This window comes from Rhinoraja longicauda, chromosome 13, assembly GCF_053455715.1.
Source record: "Rhinoraja longicauda isolate Sanriku21f chromosome 13, sRhiLon1.1, whole genome shotgun sequence".
Taxonomy (NCBI): domain Eukaryota; kingdom Metazoa; phylum Chordata; class Chondrichthyes; order Rajiformes; family Arhynchobatidae; genus Rhinoraja; species Rhinoraja longicauda.
The window spans coordinates 21,377,400-21,390,911 of record NC_135965.1 but is presented as its reverse complement, the minus strand read 5'-3'; the positions used below and the strand labels follow the sequence as shown (position 1 = coordinate 21,390,911).

The window sequence follows — 13,512 nt, the reverse complement described above, 5'->3', positions numbered from 1 at the left end:
GGTGGGAGCAGCGATGGAGAAAGCCCTGTCCCCCAGGATCTGAGTTTGGTCCGGATGGGGGGACACAGGAGGTTAGCAGCAGCAGAACAGAGGGTGCGGGTGGGAGTGTGTCTGTGGAGGAGGTCAGTCAGGTAGGATGGGGCCAGGTTATGGAGGGCTTTGTAGGCCATGAGGAGGATTTTGTACTGGATTCTCTGGGGGATGGGGAGCAAGTGGAGCTTGTAAAGGACGGGGGTGATGTGGTCACGGGTCGGGGAGTGGGTGAGTAGACGGGCAGCGGAGTTCTGGATGACGGGCAGCGGAGTTCTGGATGTATTGGAGTTCTGGATGTATTGGAGTATGGTGAACCATAGAGGAGGCTGTTACAGTAGTCCAGACGGGAGGTGATGAAGGCGTGGATGAGGGTTTCTGCAGCTGTGGAGGAGAGGAATGGACGGAGACGGGCGATGTTTTTGAGGTGGAAGAAGGCTGTCTTGGTGATGTGTTTAGTGTGTTTGTCGAAGGAGAGGGTTTGATCAAAGATGATGCCAAGATTCCGGATGTGAGGGGAGGTGGATACTGAGAAACCGTCGATGTTGTGGGTGGATTTGGTGGGCGTTTTTGGTCCAATGATGATGATTTCGGATTTATCACAGTTTAGTTTGAGGAAATTAATTTGAAGCCAAGATTTTATTTCAGTGATGCAGTTTGTCAGGATAGAGTGTGTAGCAGTGGAGATTGACTTGGTGGAGATGAGGAGCTGGATATCATCGGCGAAGCAGTGGAATTGAAGACCATGACGGCGGATTAAGTGACCAAGGGGGAACAGGTACAGGATGAAGTGGAGGGGGCCGAGAACTGAACCTTGGGGGACACCTTGGGGGAGGGGAGCGGTGGGGGATTTGCAGTTATTAATGAAGATGAACTGGTGCCTGTCGGAGAGGTATGATTTGATCCAAGAGAGGGCAGTGCCGGTGATTTAAAGGTGGTTTCAAGTCGGGTGAGGAGGATGGAGTGATTGATGGTGTCAAAGGCGGCGCTGAGGTCGAGGAGGTTGTGAATGTTGAGGTTACCGGCGTCAGAGGAGAGGAGAAGGTCGTTGGTGATTTTGAGGCGTGCAGTTTCTGTACTGTGGTTGGAGCGGAATCTGGATTGGAATGTTTCATACTGGTTATTGGCAGAGAGGTGATGTTTGAGTTGAGAGGCTATAGCGTGTTCCAAACTTTGGACAGAAAGGGTAGGTTGGAGATTGGTCTGAAGTTGTTTGGGGTGTCAGGGTTGAGTCCAGGTTTTTTCAGAATAGGGGTGACAGCAGCGAGTTTGAGGGATGGTGGGACGATGCCAGTAGACAGGGAGGAGTTTATTGTTGCAGTGATAAGTGGAGAGAGAGCAGGAAGGCAGGCCTTAAGTTAAGGCCCCCCTCGGTCATGGCTGACCATGGGTGATGCATCCTGGTTGTTGGCTGCTTGCTCCAAACCTCGGCTAGAGCAGCGTCGATGTGTGGTCGGATGCAAGCCTGGGCGATGTCATATGAAGGACAGGCTGTTGCCCATGCAGCACGTCCCCCCCCTCTCCACGTCGCTGATCGATCCAAAGGAACAGCAGAGCCATTACAGTATGGCACCAGCACCATCGCAGGAGCTGCCAGAACAAGGTTGTAGACAACGACGAACTGCCTTAAGGACTCCAGCTCTGGATTTTTCTTGATGTTTACTCCTGGAGCCTTTTCCATGACTGGATATGGCCACAAGGCAGTGGAGGTTTTAGATCAGAGTTTTCCCTCTTCTAGATGGACTGACTTCCCAGGGTGACGAGCCTCATCTGACGAGCCTCATGTTCATCTCTGCCACTCTTAACCATAAGACATAGGAGCAGAATTACATCATTCGGCCCATCGAGTCTGCTCTGCTATTCGCTCATGGCTTATCTAATTTTCCCTCTTCACCTCATTCTCCTGTAATTTTTGGCACCTTTACTAATTAAGAATCTATCCATCTCCCTTTTAAAAATACCCAATAACTTGGCCCGCACAGCATGCTGCATGTGGGAATAAATTCTACATTCTAATTATTTTTGCATTGAAAGGATTGACCTGAATTTCATTCTTGCATTTATTGGGGACCATTTTAGAATTATACTCCTGGCTATAGTCTGTCACAAATGGAATTCAATCCAATCACAGGCTATCCAAATAAATCTTTTAGAGCTCCATTTAAACAAAAAAGGAAGTATATAACTATTTGCTGTCTTGAACAGGTACATGAATAGGAGAGGTTTAGAGGGATATGAGCTTTGGACCAAAGGGTCTGTTTCTCTGCTGTATGACTCTATGCCTGTATGATTAGTACCTGTTGGTATTTCAGTAGTAAAATTGTCTTGTCAAATTATTTCATGAATCCAGTGATTTTATTTTTACTTTTGCAGTGATTTTCACATGACCAAATCAATAGAGATAACAGCTTGTGCTAAGTTGTTAAAATGTTGCCTTTGACACTTTAATGTTCTGTCCTTGAGTTTTTAATGTCTTGAAATTTGGTATGGAAGAGCAATGGAAAATAACCATTGTTAGTATGTAGTGCATAAAAGGAGTACTCGGGCAATGATTACTTGGGCTGTCTGAGTCCAAGAAGAATATTGGTCAAAGGCTGTAATTAATTTTATTATTGGAAGATCATTGCAAAGGAATTTATAGAAAAAATATCTTCTCCCTAGATAACCAGGGATACCAGTGTCAATTAGTTCATGTTATCTACTCACTTTCTACCATAGGCTATAACATGAACTAATTGACACTGGTATCCCTGGTTATCTATGAAGAGAAGATATTTTTTCTATAAATTCCTTTGCCATGATCTACCAATAATAAAATTAATTACAGCCTTTGACCAATTCTGGAAACCTGAAACGCCATCTATCCTTGTTCTCCAGAGATGCTGCCTGACCTTCTGAGTTACTCCAACACTTTGCTTCTTCTTGTAAACCAGCATCTGCAGTTCCTTGTGTCCCAATTTTTATAATGCAATTTTAGTACATTTCCAGTTATTTTAAGAATTGCAAGCTAGTGATTTATGATGGGGAATTAAAAAAAAAAAATTATTAATTAGGTAAAAAAAGATACTTGGATGTTCATATCTATACATTGAAATATATCTTCAAAAAGCATCTTTTGATTAAATGCTTTGCCTGATGAGTTGCGATGTCTTTCTGCTCTAGATTTAACTGTTTCTGTCCACTTTTGATTTCCATATGTATCTTTGTGTTAGAGTTTATATTTGCTTTCTTACTACTAGTGTAGAAATGTAATTTTAATTTGGAGGTTGTAGTCCCATGCCTTTTCGCCATATGAAATAATTGTTCCTTGAGATACAAGAAGCTGGATGATGCTGAAATCTTGAGCAAAGCACAGTGGTGAAGAAACTCAGCTGGTCAGGCAGCATTTGTGGAGAGAATGGTCAGATGATAGTTTGGGTCGGGACCCTTCCTAAGATTGGTGAATCAGAGTCCTGACCCGAAACATCGTCTGTCCATTCCCTCCATTGATGCTGCCTGACCAGCTGAATTACTCCAGCACTCCGTTATTTGCTCAATTAAATTTCTTATTTGCGTGAAGCACAGAGTAAACAGGATGAACGGTAAAACGTACAACAATAAATACACTAATTAATATGAAACTGGTGAATGGTTCAAAGGTTGTCATGTAACCTGAAGTAGTGCAAACAAAAACTTACGGTGCAATAACAGAATAAAGGGCATGTCCCAGTTACGCGATTTTTAAGGCGACTGCCGGCGACTGTCAAAGTCGTAGCAGATCGTTGAAATTTTCTTTTAGCCTATGACAATGACCACGACAATGCCGAGTCAGGTCGATACAAGTTACTTTTTTTATGAACCCAGCACCTGGCTAAGAGATTAAACCGTCTTCGGAAACATCGCAAAATTCCCACGCTTACCTGACCGTCAAACTGTCGCCTCCAATCTACCTGTCAAATGTCCTGACGGTAAATAAATTGGTTAAACAAAACTATCTTCTGGTATCTTCAAATGCCTTTTCTTAATTTAATATTATGTGCTTCTAAATGCACCTGCGACAACCTAGCAAACCTGGGGACAGCATGCGACAGCGCACGCAATAAGCTACGATACCTGGCGACAAGCCAGCTGTCGCCGCAAAATTTCTATCTGGAACATTTTTCCGCGACGGGCCGAGATCCACTACGATGCATTGAAGACTCCTCACGATCATGCCCGCGACACCCCGGCAAATGTTCGGCGACAGCCTAGTCGCCGGCAGTCGACTTAAAATCGCCTAAGTGGGACAGTCTCAACCAAATGTGTGATGTGAAATTTGTGTGAGGCAACATGTTATTGGTTATTCATTGTCTTTTATTGATATCTTTACTTAGGGATATCATGATCACCCACTTTGATCCTGCCATCACATATGAAAATCTTTGCACTGAAGTTCGCGACATGTGCTGCTTTGATAATGAACAGCTCTTTACAATGAAGTGGATCGATGAAGAAGGTAGTGAATTTTGTGCTAACTTTCTGTTATGTATTTTTGAGAACTTTCAGAAGGATTGTGGTAGGTCAAGATAAGAATTGTGACTTTTTGCAGGATAATGTTTAATTATTTTCAATAGAAATGCCTTGTGTAAATTTACTGCCTTTATTGAGTGCCTTACTTAGGCAAAACTGCTTTCAAAGTAAGTGACTAAAACCAAACTTGTTGCAATGGCCAGGTGAAAATGATGAGCATTTTATTTGTTTTTCCACCATACATGTTCATTATCTAAGTTATTTTCTCATTTTCAAGGAAGGTGCAGGGCAGAGTGATTGAAATGAGAGCAAGAGGAAATTTTAAGAAGGGTTAGAATGAAGAAAGATTAGGGTGTGAAGCATTAATGACGTACTTTTCCAAGCAGAGCTATGGAATCTAATGTTTCCATTGAAGTGGTGCAGCAGTTTAGCATGAAATGGTTTAATCTTTGTTGTGGTATTACAACCCAAAGAGATCTATAAAGGATAACAATGATCAGGAAATTGTTATGCATTGCTGATTGCTGTGAAAGATTATAATGTTTAACAGGATTCTATTGTATTCATGAAATTACTGGGCAATTTGCATGAATGGAAATTCAAAGGCTTTGGAATAAGTTTTGAAACCATTCTCAGCATTGTCAGGATTTTGGGTAGGTTGATTAATGTGAGAAGCATTTTCCACCACATTCTCTTATAATCCATGGAGTCTTTCTCTTGTAGATTTCATATCTGATGTTTCATGCAAAACAGAAAGATGAAGTTAAAAACTTGCATTTACTCTAAATCAATACTTGGTAACTCACAAAAAATAGGTTGACGGAGGATGCCGTCTTTCTGTATTACATTCAGCTCGAGATCATCTTGACAATAAGAACACTTATGTTAGAATGCTATTCACTGACCATAGCTCAGCCTTCAACATCATAATACTGAAGACACAAGGGATAGCAGATACTGCTTTCTAACAAACTTTGTATCATAATACTGAATAAGCATATCCCAACATTTCTGGGACCTCAAACTGCAACTGGCTTCTTGTCTTCCTGACTGGCAAACCTCAGTTGGTTTGAATTGGGCATAACATTCTCTTCACCCTGCATCTCAACACTGGTGCCCCTCAGGATTATGTGCACAGTCCCTTGCTCTACTCCTGACTTTATGGCCAAGAATATTGCCAACACTATCTCTACATTCCTGGATGATACCACTGTTGTCGGCTTAATCAATAACAACAAGACGAAGTACAGGAAAGAGTTCGGGGAAACGTGTGATTAGTACAACAACCGAGCCCCAATGACAGAAAGACAGAAGAGTTGATTGTTGATTTGAGGAAGCGAGGGGGTGAATGCAACTCTGTTATCAGCAGAGCTGCTGCAGAGATGATCACCAACTTCAAGTTCCTCAGCATCCATATCACCAGCAAGCTAACCTGGTCCTTTCACACTGATGCGATGATCAAGAAAACAGTGCGATCCAACACCAAAACTGCCTTATCCCAGAATTCTCCAGGCTGGTGACCTTGATGGCAATGGGTCCCATCACTGTTCCCCTGCCACTGATTAAATTTCATCTTCGATGTTTTCCTTCACTAAGACATGGTCCTGAGATATGGGCATGGATTTGGACTTTTCACCATAACTATAATGCTGCACTCTGGATCTTTTCTCATTGTACTTCCTGTTGTACATATGACAGTATTCCAACACCAAGCTTTATTGTTGAGATTGATAGGGTGAAATTAAGCGGTTGTGGGCAGTTGTATGGAGGATCTTAGTCTTGCTGATCTTGAATTTAAGGCTTGTGCTCTCAAAATTTGAGAACCTTAAGAATGACGTGGGAGGTTGACCTCTAAATATGCACATCTGTAAACATTATGTGCAAATTGCAACTTGGTAACTGGATTGGAATGATCTTGATTCTGGAGTTGGATGACGAAAAGTGAAGAGCTTTCTATTCGACTTGTGGTTCAACTCCATGCCTGCAGGGGGTTTGTTGCAGGTGAGATGTAATATTGTAGCAAAGATGATCGAGCAGATGGTTGAAGAAATGTTTTAAGCCGCAAAATGAATTAATTAGTCATTACTTGGATGGATGGAAACAACAGCCAACATACCGAAGATAAACTAATAAACGACAATGTGATAGCTATGTTTTAATGATTGAGTGAAATATTAGGCAGAGCATTTGGACAATTCTTATGCTCATGTTCAAATACAGTAAATCCTCGTTATAATGGATTATAGGGACGGAAGTGGTGTTCGTTAATGCTGATTGTCCGCTAAGGGACAACCAAGTAAGGGATTATCATAGATATTAAAACAAACAACTACAGTTGCTGGTTAATACACAAAAGGACACAAAGTGCTGGAGTAACTCAGCTGTTCAGGCAGCGTTTCTGGAGAACATAAATAGATGACGTCTTCAGTCCAGACTCTTCTTCAGACTCTCTGTCTGGAACTGAATCTGGAATCCAGGTGAGTTGATGGCCAGGGGAGAGGCGAGGATGGTTGCGGGCAGCCAGAGTGCAGGTAAGGTGTGATGGTGGCGGCGCCGTTAGGTCAGTCCGCTATAACCAAAATCTGTTATAAAGAGGTTACAAGAGAGGGTTTACTGTGGTACTGTTGGAAATTTGACCATCTCGGGGGTGGAAATTTGAAAGGCAAGTCTCTTGCTTTATTTCTACCTGGGTTATATCATCAAATCTTTGGCATGAGGGATAATTTGCAGGCTTGGGATTTGGGTGCTACCTCTGGGCCAAGCCTGAAACCTATTTAGATTGTGGAATTTCAGATGCTGCTGATGCTGGAGGGAGCAAGACTGAAGTTCTCTCGCTATGATGGTTCTGGAATTAATTTGAGAAATGTAAATACATGTTGCTGAAGCAATGTTCACAGGGCCAACATTTGATAAGGCCAATATTTATTGCTCATCTCAAATTGCTCTTGTTCTAAGGGCCTTGGTGGGCCATTTCCCAAGATAATTAAGAACAAATTACATAGCTGCGTGGATTTGGAGTTCTGATAGGTTCACTAGGTTAATTCCCGGAATGGCGGGACTGTCGTATGTTGAAAGGCTGGAGCAATTAGGCTTGTATACACTGGAATTTAGAAGGATGAGGGGGGATCTTATTGAAACATATAAGATAATTAGGGGATTGGACACATTAAAGGCAGGAAACATGTTCCCAATGTTGGGGGAGTCCAGAACAAGGGGCCACAGTTTAAGAATAAGGGGTAGGCCATTTAGAACGGAGATGAGGAAGAACTTTTTCAGTCAGAGAGTGGTGAAGGTGTGGAATTCTCTGCCTCAGAAGGCAGTGGAGGCCAGTTCGTTGGATGCTTTCAAGAGAGAGCTGGATAGAGCTCTTAAGGATAGCGGAGTGAGGGGGTATGGGGAGAAGGCAGGAACGGGGTACTGATTGAGAGTGATCAGCCATGATCGCATTGAATGGCGGTGCTGGCTCGAAGGGCTGAATGGCCTACTCCTGCACCTATTGTCTATTGTCTATTGATGGGCTTAAAGTGGGGAAGAACAATAGCTTTTCTCCCTTAAAAGGAGGTTGTTGAACCGTAGGCCTTTAAGACAATTCCATATTCTCATGGTCATTGTTTCAGATATTAGCTTACTATATTGCAAATTTACACAATCAATTTAATTTAAATTTGCTTCATTCAAATCATGAGATGGTAATGTTCGATAGCTGGGTGGTCTGAGTCAAATTCCGTTATTGACATTCTAGTGTTTTCAGTGGCAACACAAAATAGGCGCATTGATGAGTTCTAGAGTTCCATAATCGATTAAAATATGTGAATAACATGCAATAAGATTGACTCTTTTTGCAAGATCTCCCCATGTGCGGCAATAGGTGATTTTTGTTGTTGAGGAAATGGTGGGCGAACTCTAGCAAACTGTACAACATGTTGAAGTTGAGGAGCCCATAGTGGGTTATTGGGGAGTGGGTTTTTGTGGTGGGGAGAATTAAGTGAATTAGGTAAACATGACTCATTTGTGGTTTGTCTTTTGGTAAGTTACTGACTTCTAGCATGTTTGTTCTTTTTACTACACATCATATAGAGAAGTGACATTTTTCATTTAATCCACCAAACCCCACCTTTTCTAAAAATATTAATCCAAGTCAAAGTATTATTTAAGTACTGTAAATCTCCATGCCCAATTCAAATGGCTTCTGTGTTTTGAGTTGAAGTGATGTCATTACCACTTGAAGTGTATTGCAACCCATCTCTGTGCAGGCACAGTTCCAAACTATGACTACAGTAGAGCTAACAGCAATAGAATTTTGTTTCGCTTTGTGAAACAATTAAACCAGAAAGTATGCAGAGATGATTTACAAGAGTGTTCTCAGGACTCAAGAGCCTGAGCTATAGGGAGAGGTTGGGCAGGAAGGGGCTTTAGCTTACTTAGATGGGGCATCTTGGTTGGCCTGGACAAGTTGGGCTGAAAGGTCTGTTTCCATGCTACAGGAACAGAACACTACACCAGTCTGCTTTGTCACTGAAGTGAGTGTTTCACTCAGACAGCTTGAAATCAGTTCTACCCAAAACTCTTGGTCCCCTTCAGCCATTGTTCGAACACTGAGCAGAGAATTTGACTCATTATGTTTTAATGAGATTCAGTGCTGGTGAAAGAATGCTTTGCCAAGCATTGTTCTGCCTCCCTTCCAACTTTCTTTCTCACCACTACAATCAGTCTGAAGTAGGGTCCCAATGTCACCTAGCCATGTTCTCCACAGATGTTGCCCGGCTCAGAGTTTTCAATGCCTCACAGGTTGCCCGATGTAACTTCCTACTTGATTGTTAATAGGGTAATGTGTGCTCTCAATAAATATAAAAGAACAGGTTGTTTCCATGAAGCAAACCTTTTCCAACAGCATCTCTGATTTTAGCATTTAAGTACTCATCTGTCCTTTTCTGAAGTTTTTGTAGCATTTGCTTTTAAGTAACCACTAACAATTAAAATGTCTATTATTTCAACAACTCATTCTATCCACAGAAGGACACATGCTGGAATAACTCAGTGAGTCAGGCATCATCCCTGCAGAACATGTAGACATAATGTTTGTTCTATCCATGATTGAAGATGTGGACCTCCTGGTTAAATTCATTAAATACAAAAAAATCCAAATTGTTCATTAAATCTCTCAGTTACCTGTGGCAAATTTACTGCATTTCTAGCATTATTATAATCTGATGAACTTGTATAAACTGTCTGCAGCAAAAATCAGTTGTAAAAATCAATCAGTTGTATCGACAAAAATACTGGAGTACTGGGAATACTGGAAAGCACGTGCAAGTTATTGACCTAAACCTGGTCATAACCACCCCACCCGCACTGTGGTATCCAGGTACACCATCAGCTCTGCAAAAAAGGTCCCGACCCGAAGCATCACCTATCCATGTTCTCCACAGATGCTGCCTGAGCCGCTGAGTTGTCCAGGTCTTTGTCAGAAATGTTAACCTTGAGTATCCTGTGCTACAGTGTTAAAATATTTCAAATGCATAATTTGCACTGTTGCTATTGTTTATTGAACAGGCGATCCTTGCACTGTCTCATCCCAGCTAGAACTGGAGGAAGCCTTTCGCCTCTACGAGCTGAATAAAGACTCTGAACTGATCATTCATGGTGAGCTAAAAATCTTTTACAATCTTGAATCTTTTGGGAATTAACTTGTATGATTTTGTTTTTGTGATTAACATTACAAAGTCAGTCTGTCAGTGTAAGATTTGGAATTTTGGTCATATTTGTTGGGAAGGATCAACCTTGCATGAGACCTGAAATTTATTTTCATTGGAGAAACTGGATGTGCAGTTGTATTTATGGTTTTATTCAGGAAGGAGCAAGCAAATCACAATCCACTGATTATCTAAGGCGCACATATTCTGTTTCCCTTAATTGCTGATTCCCTGTACACGAAATATGATTCAAACTGTTCGCACATCTGGTCAGGTGCCATGGTAACCAAAAAAATCCTAAATTTATACTCTTTCTCAAATCCTGAACTAAAGCATTACACAAAGTGGAAGAAAATGTAATAACCAATTAAGTTGATTTTATTACTCTGCCTCCTATTCAAGTAGATTGGAGAAGGAAAGCTTCTTTCCAGATGTAATGCTTTCCAAATGACTTAATGCAGTTTTTACTTTATGATGCTGTTTGTTCAAGGTATTCTGTTATTAATGGGCGAGTTTCCTATTCTTGTTCCACTTTTATTGACTGACATTTTACTGCCACATTTTTATGGTTTGTGCTCGGGAACCCCTATCTTCTAGAGGTGGTGTAGATGGTCAGAACCTGTGCTGTACTTTTCTATATTCTATTTTCTGGGACGTAATATTATTTAGTAAAACATCCACGCCGCCTTGCTGGCTGTTCAGGATAGGCTTGATTATTTTACTCTTGCATTGTGACCAACATATCAGTCAAAGGCACTAAGATCAAATATTCTGATGGAAGAATATTATTTTCAGAGGCAAAAAATCCTCCTTTCCTGCTGTGCAAGTAATTTGAATTAAAAGTGTAAGAAGTAATTAAAACATTTGGACTTGTATATGAAATGGAAAGGTTTAGAGGGATATGGGCCAAACATGGGCAGGTGGGGCTAGCATAGATGGGGCAGCATGGGAAATTAGGCTGAAGGGCGTGTTTCCGTATCGTATGACTCTATGACTTTATTGCACGATGAGTGCCATCTATTGTAATTATTTGGACATGGGTAAGCAGATGCTTGCTGTTGACTTTATTACTGGGTCCCCCGCTGGAGATAATTTTGAGCTTGTAATTAGGCTTTATATAGGAACAGCTTGTGGAGGGCAGGTTTTGCAATCCCTCGGACCAGATAGGTTTCCATTCATTCATCTTCTGCGTGCAGGGAGGTAAATGGGGAAAGAATCGGAAGGGAGTAAGTGAATGTTGCAGGTACAGGGAAATAAGAAAGGAGGATGGAATTGATTGGTAGTCGATGAAGGAACTGCAGATGCTAGTTTATACCGAAGATAGGTACAAAGTGCTGGAGTAACTCAGCGGGTCAGGCAGCATCTCTGGAGAAACATGATGGTGAGGTTGCTGGTTGGAACCCTTCTTCAGATTGAAAGGAGGGGGTGGGGAGTTCTGGCCTTTTCCTACCTCGATTTTCTCTCTCCCCCCCCCCCCCCCCCCCCCCCCCCCCTTCCCTACGTTTAGTCTGATGAAGGATTCTGACCCCACACATCAATCATTCTTTTTCTCCAGAGAAGCTGCCGACCCGCTGAGTTACCCCAGCACTTTGTATCTATCATAGGAATTGATTGGATTGTTTTGTGTGTTCATGTTTTCTGCTGTTCCTGTTTTACACTTAAATCATGTCAAAATTTAGTTGCAGGTTTTTCCAAGATCAGCGAGAAAGCTCGAGTGAACTTTGTTAACGAGTTGAAGGCGTAGAAGGTTTAGTTCCTGACGGGAGAGATGACAGATATGTCATCTATTACATAATGTATTTGTCCCATTGCCCACTGAGTCATACTAGATTGTATTGTTGAAAGTCAAATAAAAAATGTCTACTTAATCCTAACCTTATTTTCACTTTCTCAGTGTTTCCTTGTATCCCAGAACGGCCAGGCATGCCTTGTCCTGGGGAAGATAGTAAGTGTTTCATTTTCCTTGTTGAATCAATTTTCAATCTCTTTGCTGAACTACTCCGCAGGTCAGGCTACATCTGTATGATGAGAAACACAGCTGACATTTCAGTTCACTGTGCTACTCTTCCCACAGATGTAGCTGACCTGAATATTTCCAGCATTTTCTGTTAATTTCTAGCATCTGCAGTTTTTTTTCTTTCGATTTTACATTTACTTATTGAAAGTTGAGTTATTTGTATAACATTCATACAACATTGTCCTACGCCTCAGTAACAGTCTTGTACAGCAAAATGGTTCCATTGGCTTCATCATAGGTGCCCTTTGTGGACACATTATTGAATGAAATTATTGCAAAGAAGCCAATCTTGTCCTATCAGAGTACAGTGAGATCGACAGTCTGAAACTCACATCTAAGCTCATAGCCTTGTATTCCAATTTGGCAGAATTAATAATAGACAATAGACAATAGACAATAGACAATAGGTGCAGGAGTAGGCCATTCAGCCCTTCGAGCCAGCACCGCCATTCAATGCGATCATGGCTGATCACTATCAATCAGTACCCCGTTCCTGCCTTCTCCCCATACCCCCTCACTCCGCTATCCTTAAGAGCTCTATCCAGCTCTCTCTTGAAAGCATCCAACGAACTGGCCTCCACTGCCTTCTGAGGCAGAGAATTCCACACCTTCACCACCCTCTGACTGAAAAAGTTCTTCCTCATCTCCGTTCTAAATGGCCTACCCCTTATTCTCAAACTGTGGCCCCTTGTTCTGGACTCCCCCAACATTGGGAACATGTTATCTGCCTCTAATGTGTCCAATCCCCTAATTATCTTATATGTTTCAATAAGATCCCCCCTCATCCTTCTAAATTCCAGTGTATACAAGCCCAATCGCTCCAGCCTTTCAACATACGACAGTCCCGCCATTCCGGGAATTAATCTAGTGAACCTACGCTGCACACCCTCCATAGCAAGAATATCCTTCCTCAAATTTGGAGACCAAAACTGCACACAGTACTCCAGGTGCGGTCTCACCAGGGCCCGGTACAACTGTAGAAGGACCTCTTTGCTCCTATACTCAACTCCTCTTGTTACGAAGGCCAACATTCCATTGGCTTTCTTCACTGCCTGCTGAACCTGCATGCTTCCTTTCATTGACTGATGCACTAGGACACCCAGATCTCGTTGAACTCCCCCTCCTCCTAACTTGACACCATTCAGATAATAATCTGCCTTTCTATTCTTACTTCCAAAGTGAATAACCTCACACTTATCTACATTAAACTGCATCTGCCATGTATCCGCCCACTCACACAACCTGTCCAGGTCACCCTGCAGCCTTATTGCATCTTCCTCACAA

At 42.0% G+C, this 13,512-nt stretch overlaps 1 protein-coding gene across 2 annotated transcripts in view; it reads left to right on the top strand.

The window, feature by feature from the left end:
• prkci (protein kinase C, iota) overlaps nt 1–13,512 on the top strand; it is a 65,165-nt gene that overhangs the window by 13,394 nt on the left and 38,259 nt on the right. Inside the window, exons 1-4 of one of the 2 annotated variants that reach the window (XM_078410524.1) lie at nt 758–808; nt 4,383–4,504; nt 10,072–10,161; nt 12,106–12,156. In XM_078410524.1, coding sequence (XP_078266650.1) covers nt 4,390–4,504; nt 10,072–10,161; nt 12,106–12,156 — 256 coding nt within the window. In that variant the 5' untranslated portion in view covers nt 758–808; nt 4,383–4,389. Of the gene's footprint in view, nt 1–757; nt 809–4,382; nt 4,505–10,071; nt 10,162–12,105; nt 12,157–13,512 lie in introns of those variants that run through there. The other variant, XM_078410523.1, reaches the window with a different exon arrangement.